At 39.7% G+C, this 21,181-nt stretch overlaps 1 protein-coding gene across 1 annotated transcript in view; it reads left to right on the top strand.

Moving 5' to 3' along the window:
• LOC126248822 (eIF-2-alpha kinase activator GCN1) overlaps nt 1-21,181 on the top strand; it is a 282,568-nt gene that overhangs the window by 18,793 nt on the left and 242,594 nt on the right. Inside the window, exon 3 of the mRNA XM_049950239.1 lies at nt 14,043-14,238. Coding sequence (XP_049806196.1) covers nt 14,043-14,238 — 196 coding nt within the window. The remainder of the gene's footprint in view (nt 1-14,042; nt 14,239-21,181) is intronic.

Genomic DNA, 21,181 nt, shown 5'->3' with positions numbered 1-21,181 from the left:
CAGTAGTGTTCTGATCTGTTTTGTGTACTAAGGGGGATCAGTTTTGGCATAAAGTTCTCAGTTGCTGTGAATACTATTGCTTTGAATTCAAGCCACATGTGGTCTACAATTAAATTGTTAATTTGAAAGGAATGGAGAGTCTGTCATGAAGGATTCAAGCGAATTTTTGTCTGCTTTTTGAGTAGGTATAATTTTTGTTTATTTTTGAAGGATTTGGGGGTTACGGTGTTCAGTTCCATTATGACACCCTGTGTTCACTAATCCCTGTATCAATTTTGATGCTAGTTTTTAGCTCAGGATTAATTGTTGCTAAAAGATCAAGTGTGTTTTCACAACCATATACTATTTGAGTCTGTTCATGAACTAATTGCTTGAAATAATTTTCAGAGAATGCATTCAATACAATTTTGAATGATGTTTTATATGTACCTCAGGATTTAAATGTGTATTTTTGCCAACATTTCGAGAGTAAATTGAAGTCACCGTCAACTATAATTGTATGAGTTGGGTATGTCTTTGGAATTAGACTCTAATTTTCTTTGAATCTTTCAGCAATTGTATGATCTGAGTTGGGAGGTATGTATAAGGATTCAATTATTATGTTATTCCAGTTGCCAAGAATGACCCCCACACACTAACTTACAGGAACTAGCTACTTCAGTTTCGCTACAAAATAAACAACTTCTTACTACAACAAACATGACACTGCTAACTGGATTTAGCCTATCCTTTCTGAACACTATTAGGTCCTCTCTAAAATTTCGCCTGATCTTATCTTCGGCTTTAGCCAACTTTCAGTACCTGTAACAATTTGAGCATCAGTGCTTTCTCTTAAGACTTGGAGCTCTGGTACTCCCCAACACAGATACGACAATTTACAACTGTTATACTGATGGTTGCTAGATGTACATTCTTCCTGTGTTCGACCTGCACCTTTTGAAACTGAAGGCCTTCCCTGATATCCTCTATCCTAAAAAACTACCCAGTCCACGCCACACAGCTCCTGCTACCCATGTAGTCGCCTCCTGTGTGTAATGGGCTGGGCTGCTAACTTATTTAGAAAAACCCCACCACCCTATGATGCAAGTTGAGGAATCCTCAGCCTGTATTGTTGCAGAACTGTCTTAGCCTTTGATTCGGACCCTCCACTTGGCTCTGTACCAGAGGTCCACAATTGGTCCTGTCGTCTGTGTCGCAAATGGTGAGTTCTGCTTTCATCTCACAAGTAAGACTTGCAGCCTTTACTATTTCTGATAGCTGCTCGAAACAAGAGAGAATTTCTTTCAGTCCAAAGCGACACACACAATTGGTACCGACATGAGCTACCACCCGCAGTTGGCTGTACCGTGTGCCCTTCATGGCATCTGGAAGGACCTGTTCCACTTGTGGAATGAATCCACCTGATGTGCAGCGTACACATTGAGTTTCTTCCCCTCCTTGGCAGCCATATCCCTAAGGATACCCATAATGCAGCTAACATTGGAGCTCCCAACTACCAGTGATCCCACCCTCAGTGACTGCCTGGAGCATGCAGGCTGGGAGGTTCCCCTTGAAACAGGTCAAGCAGCTGCATCTGGCTGAGGGATGGTGTCAGCCACAGACAGCACCTGGCACCTATTTGTCAGACTAACCAGGGAGGTCTTACTTTCAGCCCTCTGAGAAGTCATTTGCAGCCTGCCATGCCCTGCAGCAACCTCCCACTCAAACACGGGTGAGGAGTCTACCACAGTGCGAGCAGTAACTGGGCAGGCCACCGGTGTGGACCAATCAGTGGACTTATGGGTTATGCTTGCATGTCTATTGGGTCCTCGCAGCTGGCCCATAACAGTGACAACTGTCCAGTGCAGCATCAAGCTGTGTAACCAAAGCCGATAGCCAGGAGCTGAGTGCAAAATGTGACAAACTTGGCTTGCATCCACACACAGCAGTTGCAGTCCCTATCCATAGCAAAGACTGTGGAGAAGACACAGACAAACAAAGGACTATTGACACGTGCTACGGAACTTTACTGTAGACATGGACGAAAACACAAGAAGTGTGTCTAATAAATTAGAGTAACATGTAGGGATTCAAAAACTAAACTACCAAAGCATGCAGGTGAAACTATATAATATGCACCTGTTTAGGAACTCATATCACAAAATCTGTTTATACTTTCCAACACAAACAAAAATGTGAGAATTGTGGCTATCAGATATTAAATTAACACTCAGAAATTAAACTGCCAGAGCACACAGATGAAACTATGTAATTCACTCATGGTTAGGAACTCATAGTATTTCACAAATTGTTTACTTCCCTGTTGCTGCTTGGGACTCAACCAGTTAATTGGCAGGTTGGTTATTTGGCGGAGGGGACTGGACAGTGAGGTCATCAATCCCATTGGAGTAGGGAAGGATGTCGGCCGTGCCCTTTCAAAGGAACCATCCTAGCATTTTCCTGAAGCGTTTAAGGAAACTCATGGAAAACCTAAATCAGGATGACTCGAGTAGCTGCTGCGGCCTATGGAGGACTGAACTATGGCGCCCAGAAACCCATAACACTAATTTTGAGATCTTGCTCTTTTTCTAGTAAGAGAACACACACACACACACACACACACACACACACACACACAGTAGCGACAAGACTGATTATTCAATATCGATTGTTGCAAACAGTTGCCTTGGTAGATGGAAGTGGGAAGGGGTTAGGGGGTTAGGGAAGGATGCATGAGGCAAGGAGTGGGTGGCAGGGTAGTGTGAGGCAAGTTTTTGCAAGATGACTCAGGAGCTGCATAACAATACAAAAGGAGTTCACAAGATGGAGCATAAAAGAGGTGGACGGAGGGAGGCTGGTGGGAGAGGGGAGGAACTGATCGGCATTGGGGGAGTGGTGTGGACAGAAGAGAGAGGGAATAAGGTAAGGTGAGGCAGTGGGAAACAAGTTAGCGGAGACTTAGGCCAAGGGGATTGCGAGAGTGCAGGATATGCTAAAGACAGAATTCTCTGTAGTTCAGAGAAACTAGTCTTGGAAGGGAGTGTCCAAATGGCACATGAATTGAAGTAGCTTTTGAAGTCATTACTGTGGCAATGCATAGCATGTTTGGCAACTGGATGAACAAGTTCGCGGTTTGCCACAGTTTACTATTGGCCATTCGTGTGGTGGACTGTTGGTTGGTTGCACTCACATATAATGCTGCATACTAATTGTAGCATAGCTGATGAATGACATTGCTACTTTCAAATGTAGCCCTGCCTTTTGTTGAGTAGGAGATGCCTGTGACAGGATTGCAGGTAAGGCTGTGGTAAGGTTATTGGTATATTTCGTCAACTCCTGTTTTAAATGGCAGATGCAGTGTCCATGGGTGGACTGTATGGAAGAGACTTTTTGACAAGGAACTGGTGACAGCTGTCAGAGTGGAGGTACTGTTGGTGTATGGTGTGCTTGATGTGAACAGAAGTATTTACAGAGAGGTGGGTATTAACATGTAGGATGGTGGCTCATTGAATTGAAGAGGACCAGGTAATGTGTTTGAATGGAGGTGTTAAGTTTATGGAGGGAGGAGCAAAGGTTGTCTCTACCATGAGTCCAGATCATGCAGATGTCATCAGGGAATCTGAACCAGAAAAGGGGTTTTAGGTGTTGATTGGAAAGGAAGGTTTCCTCCAGATGGCCCATAAATAAGTTGGTGTTGGGTGGTACTGTGCGAGTACCATGGATTTGTTTATGGATTTGACCTTTAAAAGTAAAATAATTGTCAGTATGGATGTGGTGGGCTAGGAGAACTAGGAAAGAGATGTTGGATTTAGCATCAGGACATTGGCAAAGTAGTGTTTCATAGTTGCAAGGCCACGGATGTGGTGGATGTTGGTGAGTAAGGATGTCGCATCTGCAGTGACCAACAAGGAGTCTGGTGGTAACGGGGCAGGATGTCTGGAAAGGCGGTGAAGGAAGTGGCCACTGTCTGAATGTAGGATGGGAGATTAACTAACCAGCACTTGGATGTTGTAGACAATCCCATTTTTTGGGCTGCCTCATTGATAAAAAGCTGATATGGCTGTCCCATATTTGTCAAGTAAAAGACTAGAGGAGAGTGTAGGAGCTTAACACTTTGTTTCCTTGTCAACATGTTAGGGTATGGAACATACCACTCTTCTCCACATTTACTGGGCCCTGGTCTTATCTTGACTGGACTATGTTTGCCAGGTGGCAACTTCAGCTTGGAATTTGGTAGACCCAGTCCATGATCATGGCATTTGACTGGCTACTGACACCTTTCAGACTGGTCCCATGGACAGTCTTCTTGCCAATGTGAGAATCTTCTGTCTTCTGAACCAACATGCCAGCTGTTGCACCATCCAACAATTTCCTCATCATCCAACTTACCATTTTTTTGCATACAAAGGTCATCAACCATCTGACACTCGCCCTCAGGTGGATTTACATTAGAATGGGCCTCGCAGCCTTCTGGTGAGACTTGCACCTAACCTCCTTAGAATGTACTCCTTGTGTTTTTCCCCGCCCTCTCCCTCCATGGTTGATGCTCAGGCCATAAATTAGGACCGATCTATTCCATGATCATAAGGTTTGTCAGCTCCAGGACTTGTTAGCATATTTTCGTTTCAGATCTCCAAGAGTATCAGGATTCCATTGCCATTTACATTGCCAGCTCTAAAACGAACGCTAGGATGGGATGTGCTTTTATGTCTCATGCTGATTAGGAATAACATTTAGTGGTTTTATGATGGAGCTTATTGTGATTAACAGAGCCCTATATTTTTTTAAGCGTGCCTTTCTAGATCATGTTTTTTAATTTGCAGTGCTTCAATGAACAATCTCCAGGCTATTGATTACTGTTACTCTTGTCACCCTGTGATGTTGTACTGTCTGCTCAGTTGTCTTTCCCTGGTTCCACAACATGTGGATATTATAGGTAATGACCTGTTTGACTAGAGAAGTGATGACTCACCCCACATTCACTTTGACAATCCCAGGTGCAGATTTGTGGGTGTAAATAAGACCTCTGCTCACTCAGAGATGGAACAACATATAGTGTGCTCCTGCCCCATCTAATAACCTACACACTATCAAGGAGAGTACTGCTACATTGGGCTCATCCTTCCATTCCTCCCAGAACGAAGACTCCATCCTATGCTGCCTCTGCATTGGTCACACCAGCTAACCCTTAGTTTTATTTATGCACCAAGCCACCTCCACATTGTGGTTGCAGAGCCTTGTAGTTAGTACCATACCTCATTTCATGATGGAATGCCCTCCCTTTCTTGGCCCTCCACGCTAAGCATTGTCTTTTGAATTCTTTGTCTCTTAATATTGGCAGATGGTTCAGAGAAAGTTGAACTAATTCTTCATTTTCTCTGTAAAAGTGGTTTTTATTCTAGATATGTGATTTTAAACTACCTTCAGTGTGGGGGCAGAGTGGTTGTGTTTGGGGCATCTCCTGCTGCATGCTTGCTCTGGGGAAACCTCAATGCTATCTCCTTTGCCAATTGCCTCTTTCATCCCTCTTTTACTCTTGTTTTAATTGCTTTTAGATTTTATGCGCCTCTTTTATGGTTACAGCCTATTCTTGGGTTTTGGGTTCGATAGTGGGTGCTCAGTGCCTTGTCTATAATGTATCGGGGTGGGGTGGGATGGGATGTCTCCCATTGGATGCAGGACCCAAGGGGCGCCCACCTGCTGCCCTATCAATTTCTCTTATCTTGTTTTTATTATTGACAGTCCAGCTGATGTTAATTGTGAGGATAATCAATTAACTATCCACAAAGTAGTTATAAAATTTTATTGTAATCAAATAGGAAACTCACAAGGACATCATTTTTCGACGTAGTCTCCTTATGTTTCAATGCACTTGGTCCATTGTTGTACAAGGTTCCTGATGCCCTCATAAAAGAAGGTTCTCAGTTGAGCTGCAAGCCACGAATGCACTGCTTCTTTCACTACTTCGTCCGAGGCAAATCAGTGGCCCCTTAATGCCTGTTTGAGTGGAACGAACAAGTGATAGTCAGAAGGGGCAAGATCGAGACTATATGGAGCTTGATCCAGTACTTCAAATTTGAGTTTCTGGAGCGTTTCAGCAGTGTGGGCAGCAGCAGCATGCGGATGGGCATTGTCGTGCAACAACACAACACCTTTTGACAGCAATCCTCGGCGTTTGATTCAAATTGCAGGCTTTAGCCTGGCAGTAAGCGTCTCGCTGTAACATACACTGTTTGTTGTTGTGCCCCTTTCCCCATAATGTTCCAGTACTGGACCCTGTGCATCTCAAAAAATCATAAGCATCAGTTTTCCTGCGGACAGTTGGGTCTTGAACTACTTCTTGCACGACGAATTTGGATGTTTCCATTCCTTACTCTGTCATTTACTCTCTGGCTCGTAATGATGGGATCCATGTTTTGTCACCAGTAATGATCCTGTTTAAGAAGTTGTCCCCTTTGTTACCATAGCAGTCAAAATGTTTTTTGCAGATGTCTAAGAGCATTTGTTTATGCAACTGTGTGAGTTATTTTGGGACCCATCTTGCACAAACTTTATGAAATCCACATCTGTAGTAGATGCTTGCGTAGGCAGAACTGTGACTAATTTGCAGACGATGTGCCACTTCATCAATAGTTAATCGTCTGTCTAAGAGAATCATTTCATGTAAACGCTCAATGGTTTCTTCATTTGTGGCAGTAAACGGTCGTCTGGCTCCATCATGTGTAACATTTGTGTGACCATTTTGAAATTTTTCAATCCATTAGTAGACACTGTTGTGGCAAAACACTGTTCCCATTCTGTACTGAAAGTCTTTGATGAATTTCATCCCTTGATACACCTTCCGACCACAAAAAACGGATCAGTGAAGGTTGTTCTTTTTTTTGTGCAAATAGACAGCGGAGCAGCCATGATTAACAGCACGGCAGCGATAACAAGACTAACTTAGCAGCTTGAAAATTGCAAATATATAACGACAAATAAACAAAGCATGCTTCATCAATGTAAAATGACAATACTACCAAAATAAACAAAAATGTAAGTAAATTGCGGATAATAATTGACTTATCCTCATACATTTTTAACCTCTTACTTGTACTCTTCTGAACCTTTGGAGTTGAAGGGTTTCTTTGCTTCGTTACTGTCCTCTCTTTCAATCAAGTTGCTGTGAAACAGATGCAGGTGGGCTTTCTCTCAACATGTGTGACTCATAGAAGACCCCTCTGCTCTGACGTTTTTAACAGCCTGATCTATATACTTCTCCATAAATTATTTATCATCTGTGGCAACAGGAGTGCCTTCAGTGCCTTGATTTTACTGCTCCTACGTACTTCAATAATCGGAACACGTTCCTGGAGGGCTCCGCTAATTCCATATGAACTGTGCTTGGACCTAGGGACTGATGACCTTGCTGTCCCTTCAGCCCCGAACTAATCTTACTGAAATAAAGTTAAACACAACTCGAGTATTAGGGCTGAGGCCTGTTCTGACTGGCTGAATCTGCTTGTAAGGCAGCACAAGGAGCACTGTATGATCATGAGACGTGTTCAGCATGTTGCCAATCCCTCCTGTTGTTATTGCCAGTATATCAGCTTGCTGCCAGTTCCTCCAACTGTTATTGCCAGTAGATGAATCCTGATTATGCCACTGCTTCATTATTCGAGCAGCTCCTCATTTGGCCTCACGAGATAGAGCAGGTCTCATTCTAGACCTCCCTACTCAGGGGGAAAAGAAAGAAAAAAAAAAAAAGGAACTACTGGAAATTAAACACAGATCCTTCCATATCAAAGGCAGCGGATGCTAAGTATTTGGCTTTGGATGTGGTCACATTAAATTGAATAAGCCATATTGACTTACACGTGAATGCTGATATGGTTCTTGTCAGTATGCTATAGCTGTCACCTTCACCATTCAGTGACCATCATTCACCATAACTATAAGGGACAGTTTGAGAACATACTTCTGTACAAGTGACTTATTTGACATCCCCCTTCTCCCCTTTTCATCCATACACTCTCACTCACGTCAGTTTTTATTACTAATTGTGATAAACACAGTTGACCAATCTTGCACTTGGGCTAGTAGGTGTGATACATCCTCTATGGAAATCTTACAGTTGTGACACCTCTGGTACCCCTCACAGCTTGGCTCCCATGTGGTGGCTTTTGTCACTTGGGCCTTAAACATGCACTGTTAACTAATCATCATCCATTTCACATCCACTGCTAGAAAGGCCCCCATTAGACTTTCTGTGCATGTGAATTTCCGTTTTGTGAGTACATATATCTTTAGTGTTTTTCTTAACATCATTTATCTAACACATTTTGTGGACAATCTACATCTTTAAGTTTGCCTACATGTTCTATGAACCCCCACTTAATTTTCATTATGATCATGATTACCTCTTCAACTCCAGTGTGTTTCCGTGTCCATTTATCTGTTTTCGTATCTGCCTCAGTCACCTCCACATGTATTTCTCCATTGCTTGCTGAACAAAGTGCGGTGTTTGGTAGGTTGCATGTTAAAAGACCATTAATATGCGCCACTCATAAATCTCTCCTTTTCAGGCACATTGGAACACTAGTTTTGAAAATTCAGTTTAAGTTACTAAAAGCACTTCATTCAATTTTTCCTCTCTTTTTATTTCTTCCGCTGTACATCCAGTCATTGCCAACAACAGCCCTGATTTGAAATAAACATATAATACGGTCATATAATTGACCTGCCTGGATACCCAGGGTTTGGAGAGGTGAGATTGCCACCTATGGAATCATTAGTGCCTATGGAATCATTAGTGCTTATATTATGTTTTTGTTAATTTTTTCATGTTTATTACTTTTACCTCTTCTTTGTTACATTTAAAAAGAAGAATTAAAGTGAAAAAGAAGTTTTTACCTGTACAGTTTTAATATAGTATACCACACCATACAGATGTTGGACAAAAATGTAGAAACACTGTGAGAAATGCATGCTGGAACATAATTCAGATACTAGCCATATCTGCTGGTTGCGGTGGTGTAATTGCTCACAAATGGCATTTGTGCACCGTCCTCAATATGTTGCAAGTGTTAGTCATGTTCAGAACAGTGTTCTGTTGGAGCTAAGTGAATTAGAAAGCAGGTAAATTGTAGGTGCTTGATATCAGGTGCTTCCATAACCAAGGTAGCCAAAGCGTTTGGTGTTTCAAGAGGCACCTTATCAAATGTATACCGCATACAGGGAAAGTGCAAAAACATCATCAGCTAAGTCACAATGTGGGCAAAGTGTGTGTTGAGTGATAGTGACAGATGGTCTTTGGAAGACGATTGTGATGAAAAATAAGGGGACGGCAGTTGCAGAAGTCATTGTAGAACTGAATGCTGCACTTTCAAACATTGTCAGTTTTTTTTTTTTTTTTTTTTAATCGCCAGGCTAGCTAACGTTCCAAAATCGCTCATAAGTGATGCCGATGCCCATAACAAGAAAACATCGTGCTGAGGCCATAAAACCTGGATTATGGAACAGTGGAAGAAACTGATTTGGTGTATTGAGTCTTTCTTAATACTTATTTCCAACTTCTGGTCGAGTTTACATCCTAAGAGTGAATCATTGTGAGGGTTTGGTGATGTTCTGAGGAGCCATATCATTGTATTACCTATGCCCCATAATTACTCCAAAAGGTTGCATTTCTGACCATTTTGGCTGATGAGGTTCATCATATGGTACAATGTTTTTTCCCACTGGTGGTGCTGTATTCAAAGATAACAGGGCCGTTGTTGACATAGCTCGCATCATCCAGGACTGGTTTTGTGAGCACGAAGATAAATTGGTTCATTTGCCCTGACCACCACACTCAGCAGATCTCAATATTATTGAGCCTCTGTGGTCTACATTGGGGAGAAGGGTGCAGGATCGCTATCTACCTCCGTCACCATTGCTTGAACTTGGCCACTAATTTGCAGGAAGAATGATGTAAGATTCCCTTGAAAACCAAACAGGATCTGTATTTATCCAGTCTGAGGCAACTGGAAACTGTTTTGAATGCCTGGAGGTTTCCTACACTGTATTAGGCATGGTCCTGGTAGCTGAGTGGTCAGTGCGACAGAATGTCATACCTAACGGCACGGGTTTGATTCCCGGCTGGGTAGGAGATTTTCTCCGCTCAGGTACTGGGTGTTGTGTTGACCTTATCATTATTTCATCCCCATTGACACACAAGTCGCCACAGTGGTGTCAACTCTAAAGACTTGCACCAGGCAAATGATCTACCCAACAGGAGGCTGTAGTCACATGGCATTTCCATTAGGCTTGATAATGTTTTTTTTTTTTCTCTCACCCCTGTATATGTAATGTTAAGCTCTGTTGAGAGCAAAACACCAGTGTTATGAAAAGGTTACTTATTTTGATGCTGAAGGAAACAAATTAAACATGAGTGCAAATTACACATTTAAAGCAAAAGTAACTAATACTTGGTATGATAAGTTGCAAAACATTCCACACACAGTTCCACATTATATTTCTTGCTCTGGGTACGTGCTGACATCTTAGTTTATTCCAACACATCGTCTTCTTTTGAGTTTCAGTATTTTCACTATCAGGCAGTTCATTTCATCATACTGGAAGTCGTCTGCTATGATATTTGAGTGTTGGTATGTGGGGTTTGTCCAAATCCTTTCAATGGCATCACATACCTCCGCAACTACACCTAGGCACTTTATCAGAAATTTAAGTTATAGAGTTTTCCATTTTTGTGGTAGAGTATCAAGGCCGTGTGTACAGTGACAGCTGAACTAGTTACTTTTGCTTTAAATGTGTAATTTGCACTCATGTTTAATTTGTTTAACATTTTGATCCATTGGACTAGTTCTACACATGTGCTTGTCGTATTGTCAGGATAGAGGATTGAAGGAAGAACTTTAATGTGTTTCCTTGACCACTGAAGACATCTTTGTAACAATAGTTATTGTTTCCACACCAAGTTGTCGTGCCATTTACACAGAAACAGACCTTTTTACCTTTTGTATGACATGATGAATCGTACTTCTCTCATCCTTCTCTGTTTTCTTCATCTTTGGAAGGGACAATTTGGGGGATACAATTTTCTCTCTTAGTACCCTGCAAAATAATTCAAAATTACAACAGCAATAGGTATAACAGAATAATGTGTAAAAATTTTTAAAATGTTCTCATTAGTGCTTTACTTTTATGCAGTGCTGAAAATATAGCATATCTCCCTGAGATACAATTAAATAAGTGACATGCCGTTGTTGGTTTATGAAGAAACTATTTACTGTTTTTGAACCTGAATGATAAAATATGTCGTGGTATTTATTTTAAATCTGTGGGTTAGTGAGATTCAGGCTGTAGAAAATATATTCAAATTTAATTGCCAGTTGTTTGCAGTAGTGGACAGGCAGGTTGTCACAGCTAATACCACTTGTATGAAAGAATAGATGCTCAACAATCCTTAAATAAACATAACAATATTATAGAAGTTCATTATTGTCCAAAAAATCAGTAAAAGTCCGGTCTTGTCACAGGTATCAATAATGTAACTGTGTGCTCTATTGTGACAACAGGGTGGTATGTGGTTTCCCCATATCCAACTAGGTAAATACTAGGCTGGTACCAAAGCCCTGCCTCAGGTACACAAACATATAGAAAACTTTCTCACACTTGAGCATATGTTTTACTTTAGAAATAAACAGATGGGGTTCACAAATTCCATCGATGGGGAGGATAATGGTGTTGACAAGGGCACCCAGTCACCAGCTGGTACTAACACTGCTAAAACCCATATAACAGTGTTGATCCCATAGAGAGACAGGGAAAGGTGAGGGAAGAAGACAGTTGCATAATCACCTCAGTCATCACCTCTTTCATAATGGGACTTGGATTTGTTAGATGTCCACTTCACATTCGTTCTAGTTCCCTAAATACTAGCCACAGTTATTCAGATTATTTCATATTGCTTTTTACATCCAGGGACTATCGTCTTAGGCAGTGTTACGGTGAACTATTCTCACGTGGTAGATTTGGGTTTGTATAATTATTTGACAGAGTGTGTCTCGTCAAATACGAGGGGCATTCAAGAAGTAATGGGACATATTTTTTTCTTGGCCAGTTTCAGTTGGAAAAAATAAGGAATTTGTTGTGACATATTGTGGAACATTTCTGCTTCAGCCCCTATAGTTTCATGAAGTTCCAATAGGTGGAAATCTCTACGCAGCCTTCAAAATGACATCTGTAACGGAGGCGTGTTCCAAGCCAAGAGCTGTCATTGAGCATTGCAGATATTCATAGGCACTTGCAGAATGTCTACAGAGACCTGGAAGTGAACAAAATCACAGTGAGCTGTTGAATGAGACATCTGTCGTCATCACAACAAGGTCATGCAAACGTGTCCGATATTCTGCGTTCCAGGCGGCCACACATAGATGTGACTCCTGTAATGTTATAAAATGCTGACACACTCATTAGAGTTGACTGATGTATCACAGTCAAACACCTTGCTGCACAATTGGATGTCTCTGTTGGTACTGCTGACACATTCGTCCACCAGTGGGGGTACTCAGAGGTGTGTGCCCGCTGGGTTCCTTGCCTCCTAACAGAAGACCATAAAGAGCAATCAAGGACCATCTTGCAGCATTGCTTGCACACTATGAGGCTGGTCATGACAGTTTTTTGTTGGATGTTGTCACAATTGGTGAAATATAGGTTCATCATTTTGAACCAGAAATAAAATGGCAGCACATGAAGTGGTGCCACATGACCTCTCCTCTGGAGAAAAAGTTTGAAGCCACACCTTCAGCCGGTGAAGTCATGACGATGGTCTTTTGGGACTCTGGAGTGGGTATTGTGTTTGATGTCCTCCCTCATGGTGCAACAATTGACTTGTAAGTGTATTGTGCTACCCTCAGGAAATTGAAGAAATGACTTTAGCAAGTTTATTGCCACAAAAAATGCAAACAAACTTCTCCTTTTCTATGACAGTGCAAGGCCTCATACAAGTCTACACATGCCAGAGGAGCTCACAAAACTTCATTTGACTGTTCTTCCTCATCCATCCTATAATGCTGATCCTGCACCTTCAGATTTCCGTCTGTTTAGCCCAATATGGACGCACTCCATGGGAAGCAGGTTGATGATTTGGAGGTTATTGATGCAGCAAGATGTTGGCTCTGATGTTGACCTGTAGAGTAATGCCAAGTAGGCATACAGGCCCTCCCAGTAAGCTGGCATAAAGCCATTGCATTGAACAAAGATTATGTGGTTTTGTTGCCAAAAGAATGGGCATATTGGAATCCTGAATAAAACCGATTTGTTTCCAGGAAAACGTGTTGCATGTCTTATTGACCGCCTCTTGTATTAATTTTTTGCTCTCATTGAGCAAAGGGAACTATTTCTGCTTGACAGTTGTGAAATGAAAGGTCAGTTATATTTATAACAGTAGTGGCATCAATATCGAACCCAGCATAACACCAGTAGTAACATCTCAATGCAGAAATTTCATCTTGAAAACTGCTCAGGCTAGCTAACTTAAATAATTGGTGCTCCTTTGCCGAAACTAGGAGTAGAAAGGCTGACACTGTTTACTGAGCATCTTATTAAATGACTGACTTTATGTGTGTATGAACAGTTTTCCGCCAAAGGAAGATATTCCACTAGTCTTTGAAAGAAGGGGAAGGAAGGACAAATGGTATCTGGTACAAGACTTTCTTTGGCTTAAAGATTGATTATTTCAGTTCTGAGGATAAAGGACTGATAGAAAATTATCTCTTTATCGTCTACAACATGTTCATGATGGCAGGATCTTCCCCATCTACAGTCTGTAGAGTTATAAAGAAAGAATTTATTATTTATAGATTCATTAATTGAATATAATTCTAATGGTACTGCCAGCTGAGAATGAATATTGAATTATTTTTGTTAATATTTTCTTGTGGTTACTCTTGCAGAATGCTTTATTACTGTATTATGCAGTACTAAATTTTAAGATGAGAAACTGTTTTCTTGCTTACAGCACATTTGCATTAAGTATTTTAGTGTTCTTTAGTGATATTCACATACTATATGAACTTTTACAGGTATTACGGAAAATATTGTACGAGGCATTTGCAAAGTTCTACAGTTAACTTTACCCAGATACAGGGACAGCACATCACAAGCGTATGTCAAACAGTTAATTGCAGAACTAACCGTAAAGCATACAGACTGGACTGTAAAGCATTTGACTGCAACCCTCAGTGATGTAGCCAACTTTTATAAAACTCTCTCACCAACGTAAGTTAATTTTTGTTTCATCATCATAATTTTAAGATTAGCTGAGTAAGGCAGTCTTACTGCTATATAATGGCACCTCGCTACCTCAGTAATACAATTTATGTTTTCTGTAATGATTTATGTAACTGTGCAATTGTCTAGTAAAAAAGAGTTCACCTTAGTACAGTGGACTGTCGTATTTATACTTTCCATCATTACAAATTGTGTACATGAATATGAAGCAAATTCCCCATTTTGTATTAAAGAATGTTTAAGGAAAATTTGCAGAATCGAATTCTACACATCGTTAAATGAAACAACAGTAAACTTGTTGTTTCATTTAATGTCAGTAACAGTCACGGTAAAGCCTAACCTAAAATGTTCGCATTTAAAGTCTACACATTGTGTTATTTGATATCTCAGGTTTTCTCAGCATGCTTCGTTGATGGTGTGCTTATGGATGTTGTGCTGAGTTGTTGTTTCCATTTAATGCACAATCTTTCGACAACCGACTTGGCAATGTTTGTCAGGTGCTCGAAGTTTTGCTGTTATGTGTACTCGCTGCCAAGACTCCAACCATCTGTGAACTGTTGTTGATCACATCAAAGGGCATAGTGGGTGTTGGAAATCAAACTCAGTGATAAATAGTGGTGCAAGACTAACAGCAGTCACATTTTCATACGCTTATGTCATATGGTATTATTTTTTTGGGGTAATTCTTCTGATTCAAAAAGGGTATTTTTGGCTCAAAAACGGGCTGTTCGAGCTATGTATGGTGTAAGTTCGAAAATCTCTTGTCGACCCCCATTCAATAGTCTGGGAATTTTGACATTGCCCTCACAGTATGTATTTTCTTTAATGTCGTTTGTTGTTAGCAATATTAGCTTATTCCCAAGAGTTAGCAGCTTTCACTCAGTTAATACTAGGCAGAAATCAAATCTGCATGTGGAATGCACTTCCTTGACTCTTGTGCAGAAAGGAGTGCAGTATTCTGCTGCATCCATTTTCAATAAGCTACCACAAGAACTCAAAAATCTTAGCAGTAGCCCAAACACTCTTAAGTCTAAACTGAAGAGTTTCCTCATGGCTCACTCCTTCTATTCTGTCGAGGAGCTCCTGGAAGAGCTAAAAAATTAAGCAAATTCCAGTGTTACATTTTTGATTTTCTTTATTTAAACTAACGACTTGTCACCTGAATATGTTTCTTATATTTCATTTTATCTGTTTCTACAATCTTGTTATAATTTCATGTATTGACTCGTTCCATGACCATGGAGACTTCTCCTAAATGTGGTCCCACGGAACAATAAATAAATAAATTCAGTTTGGAGTTCAAGCAGTTAATAAGCATAACAGCAAAACTTGCAGCATCTGTAAAAGATGGCTGGCTTGGCCTTCAAAATGTTGTGCATAAAATGGAAACAAGAACTCAATGGAACACACGGATGCACACCATTATTGGTTTATTATTTCATAAGAGAAGTAGCTTAAGATGTCATTTAGTATTTTGTCTATTGCTGTTAAACAAAGGATAAATTGGATATCTTTCTACGGATGAATGTAGATTATTCATAACATTCCATTATTTTGGCATACTACATGAAAGAAATGCCAAAAATATTAACTTTTCAGTTTATCTTCGTATATAAAAAATACGCTTGTGTATGTTCGTACTCACAGAACTTGGGAAGTAGGTATATGAAGGGGGTAAGTTGTTAGCAAAATTCTCATGTTTGTCTAAATTCTTAAATGTCTAAAGTTCACTGCCAATTACTTTGAAATCTTGACATGATGCTGCATGTGAATACACATGCTTTTACATACCTATTCTTTTAATATACAGTGTGAATCACTTAAAACTTGCACCACAAATATTTCGGTAATGGAAGACACTATTGTGTGTGGAATTCACAAATTGGAATGGTTGACAGCATCTCAAATTTGCAACCCATACATAGTGTTATCAGTTTCGAATGTGTTTTTATTTGCAAAAGGTGCAAACATTTCAATGGAACAATGCCTGTTGTTGGCAGTACCACAATGACAGTAGAGACATGATGTCAGACATAGGAGATATAAATATAAAAAAAAACTGGCATATTTTGCTTATTTTCACTCCATTATGCCATATGGTATCATATTTTGGGGTAACTCCACAAACAGAGAAAAAATTTTTAGAGTATGAAAGTGAATAATAAGAGTAATGAGTAATGTAAATCTAAGAACATCATGTCGAAACCTATTCAAAGAATTGGGCATATTAACCACAGCTTCTCAGTATATGTATTCCTTAATGAAGTTTGTTGTAAATAATACATCTCTTTTTCCAACTAACTGCTTAGTACACAGTATCAATACTAGGAATAAGAACAATATACATAAAGATTTAAAATCACTTACTCTTGCCCAGAAAGGGTCCAGTATTCAGCAACGAATATTTTCAATAAGTTACCAGCAACCATTAAGAGTTTAGTTTCAGACAAGGCACAATTTAAACATAATTTAAAAGAATTTTTGGTGGCCAACTTCTTCTATTCCATCCATGAGTTTCTCAAAAAGTGCAGTAGACCATTTTAATGAAAATTTATTATACTTTAATTTTTGACAATACTTGGTTTTAACAGCCAAGTAACTACCTACTGTGTGAGTGATGCATGTATGGAAAGCAGATGCAAGTCTTCAGTCTGTAAATAGTGGAAGTTTAATTTTAAATCTTGTACATAATCTGACTGTTCTTAACGGAGTATCACTGAAATGAATAATTTACTTCAATTTTTGGCAATACTTAGTTGTAATAGCCAAGAAACTAGCCAATGTCTGAATGATGGATTTAATAAAAGCAGATGTAAGTATTAAACCTGTAAATATTAGAAGTTTAAATTTAATTCATGTACATAATTTTACTGTTTATTGACTGAGGATCATTAAAATTAATTAAACTCGAGTTTTTCTAATTACATTTTTGTAATGCGTTTATCTGACATGTACCACACCCAGGATGATTCCCTCTTTTATGGGTCTATGGAATGAATAATTAATCTAATCTAATCAGAGAATGTCAGTGGTGTCTCTTGCAAGAGTGTAGTACAAGTATTTTGTGGGATATCATAGTTTGAACATTGTGAACAATGAAAATTGTCTGTTCAGTGTGATGGCACAAAGGAATGCGAATTAGACATGGGTATGTGCAGCCCTACATAGATTGTAATATGCCTCCAGGGGTGTCATGTTGTTAAATGGGACAGAGTCTAGGACAAATGAAAGGCAAACAAAGATGAATACAATACCTCTGTGGGACCTGACATGTAAAAAACAAGTGTACTCTCAAAGCCTGTGTTCAGAATGACGACCACCATCAGCATTAACACATACAAGCTTGCAGTCTGCCATACAATGATTGCTGCACATGTTCTAGCATTTCAGCAGAAGTTGCAGCACAAGCAGCAGTAATACATTTCATATCATCTTGTGTCTTTGATGTGTTCGTGTAGACAGTGTCTTTCAGCTTCCACCATAAAAAAGAATACAATGACTTCAGATGTGGGTATGGGCTGACCAAGGTACAGGTCCTCTTTGTCCAATCCATTGATTTGGAAATAATCCTTGAAGATACTTGGCCATGATTTGTGTTCTGTCCACAAACAATGTGCCTATGAGGTGACTGGTGCACTATTCCACACCACATGCTTAAACTCTATGGACAGTAACATTCCAGCTGATGAAACCAATGGAAATTGTCAACAGACCAGTAGTGCATGTTACTGAGATTTATTTGACCATGCTTCATCCATAAACAAGATACATGAAATGTCCAGAGTATCATGTCTTAATGCCCGTGTACAGTAGTTCACACAATTTGCAACATGAGTTCCATGCAGCACTTGATTTTGAGAGATGTAATATGGATGGAACTTACGATGCTGGAGAAGCCATAATAGATTGGCTGACTCATACCACTTTCTGGTGTAATTGTACAGGAGCTATTTTATAGATCTACTGCTACAGCAGCCGGAACATTAATTTCATCATCGTCTCTAGTCACACGTTTTGTTCTGTTGTGTATTTTAGATGTTACGCTACTACTTACATGCAGTTGTTTGAAGAGGTTCACAATAATTGTCACGATGTCTGTCGTCTACTGGGATATCTTTCAATGTACATCGTACACAAACAAACGGAATTCTTCCTACATTCACCATAACCACGAGCATGTCCACTTTTTCTGCATTGCGAAATACCATCTTCCAAGCATATCCTAATGTGTACACAATTGCACAATAACTGACAGGACCGTTGCAGTGTACACGCAACACAATGTAAACAAACATTATGTTGTTACCTAGCATCTAAGCAATAGGATGGAACATACAGCTGTTGGTGTTTACAACATTCATAATATGACAACTCGTAAACTACTAGCACTGGCTTCCTGCAACGAACACCACTGATATTCTCATTTTACCATACTTTTAGGATTTTACTGCTAATAGACAGTGTCTCTTTTAAAAATCTGTAACTGTTATAAATAACTGCACTTTCATAAACATCTCAAAATCTGTGTACTGGCTACAAATACATGCCCTTGCTTACAATTCAGTTCTGTGAAAACCGCACATCTATAGTGCCTTCCATGTCCGAAACATTTGCAGTGAAAGTATTAAGTGATCCACACTATAATATAGAAATAAATATGAAATATATAAAGGAAATAATTTAATACAAATTTTAAATGTTCACAGGGACACACACTATATATTTTTTAAACAGTGTCAGATTTTCTGTTAAAATAAACAGCAAGTAAGAAAATGATCTGCTGTAAAAAGTATGGTTTCATTTCCTTTGTCAATTCTATCTATGACAGCAGGTCATTTAAATATTCTGACAGATTGTTTCTCCCATATATATTTGTTCTCAGTATATGTATTTTAAACATAAATTGTATCTGACTTTACCAAACGAAATTGCTGGCAGGTCGATAGACACACACCCACACACAAACATACACACAAAATTCATGCTTTCGCAACCAACGGTTGCTTCATCAGGAAAGAGGGAAGGAGAGGGAAAGACGAAAGGATGTGGGTTTTAAGGGAGAGGGTAAGGAGTCATTCCAATCCCGGGAGCGGAAAGACTTACCTTAGGGGGAAAAAAGGACAGGTATACACTCGCGCGCGCGCGCACACACACACACACACTCACACACACACACACACACACACAAGCAGACATTTTTTTTTCCCACGTGGAATGTTTCCCTCTTTTATATTAAACATATATTGTATACACAGTAATGTTGCGTTTTGTTTTCTTCCTCGCATACAGTATTCACAGAAAACAGGAAAGTTGTATATTTCTGCCTCATTGGCTTATGATTAGCTTACTATTACAGAATCTGAATTGTCAATAACAATTGAAAAAAGACTGAAGGCCAAAGGGGGAGAAATGGAGGGGTGGAGATGGACAGAGAGAGTGGGAGGGAAGAGATGGACAGAGAAGGGGGAGGTGAACATGGACAGAGAGGGTGGGAGGAGGAGGAGATTGACGGGGGGGGGGGGGGGGGGGGGGAAATGTACAGAGACAGGGAGAGAAGGAGATTGACGTATATCCAATCCTTGTACATATTAGAAACTGTGCTTTCTCATTTCTTCCTTTTCCATCTAACCAGACTGAGGCACAGAAATGTGCAGCTGGGTACCCCTAATTGTTTATACATTCTTCAAGCCATTTAATGTGAAAGGTTCGAATAAATGTTGCATAGAAACTCAGGTTTGATTGTAGACAAAAATGTGTAATGGCGTAGCAGTGGCCTTTGTCACACTTCACGGAAAGTGCCAGTGCAGTTGTGCAGCCTTTGTGATAATGTAGGAAATGTAAGCAGGGAGGGATACATGTCTTCTCCCATAGCTGCTTGTAAATTTATATTTGTCCATTTTTACTTCTAATAATGATGATACTCATTAGAAATAATATACTTTACATTGTGGCATTCAATACCATGTGTAGACAGACACAGACTTTTCTTCTGTGGAAGATATTGTGTGACAGTGCACTGCTGATGTTGCTTTGTATTAAATTCTTCACAGTAAGGGAAACAGTGATTGGCAAAGTAGTACCAAGTGCTGTGTGATTAAATGCGTTGAAAATTAAGAAATGGATGACCTAGAGTGACTCGTGATATGAGAATTTTGGCACTGCGTAACACAGAGCTTCAAATGACAAGGCAATGTAAACTTCACTGCTCAAGCTTTGCAACTTTTACACATCCTTCATACTTGTTATATTGCTCCTAATGATAAATATTTTCATGATCATGTGCCTCGCCTGATGCAGAGACAATTCAACATTAAATCAGCTGTGAGAAATACTGTGAAGGAATTCATTCATTTTAGGTTGTGCACTGATGTAAAATTGGGATCTGTCCAGTCTCCTTTTGTCAGGAGAATTGTGTAACTGACAATGCCTGTCTGGTTAATAAAATTTATTTTCTGAGTAGTTGCTACTATTTAATTTTTGCTTCTCCAAGCAAACATGTTATTTGTCAGCGATGGCTAAAAACATAATTGTGCGCTCGCAGGCTTCTCTCTGTTCTGGATTCCGTAGGTTATTGGCAGTTACAATGCATTTGTACCATAGCCTGATGAATGCTTTGTAGTTACTTGCTGCTTATTCTACTTCATTGTATTTCTTCATCACTGTTTGTCAGATCTGCACTTATGTGGTCTTCATAAATTCTCGTAAATACGTATGTTGGAAAAGAATTACCCCATTACTTAGGGTCTCATATATACTGGACAATGTGTATCTGAGCTTGTTTGTACAGTGTTATTCTTCTTATACGATCTTGTTTCATTATCAACAATGGAAACTGCAGGTTGGAATATCAACAATATTAGGAAAAGGGCAGAGTACTGTTCATTGTAAAGATGACCCAATGACAGGCACAATTAAGACATACACAGCTCCG

This window comes from Schistocerca nitens, chromosome 1 (assembly GCF_023898315.1).
Source record: "Schistocerca nitens isolate TAMUIC-IGC-003100 chromosome 1, iqSchNite1.1, whole genome shotgun sequence".
NCBI classification, from domain to species: domain Eukaryota; kingdom Metazoa; phylum Arthropoda; class Insecta; order Orthoptera; family Acrididae; genus Schistocerca; species Schistocerca nitens.
The sequence above is the reverse complement of the archived record's forward strand: the minus strand, read 5'-3'. Positions and strand labels throughout refer to the sequence as shown.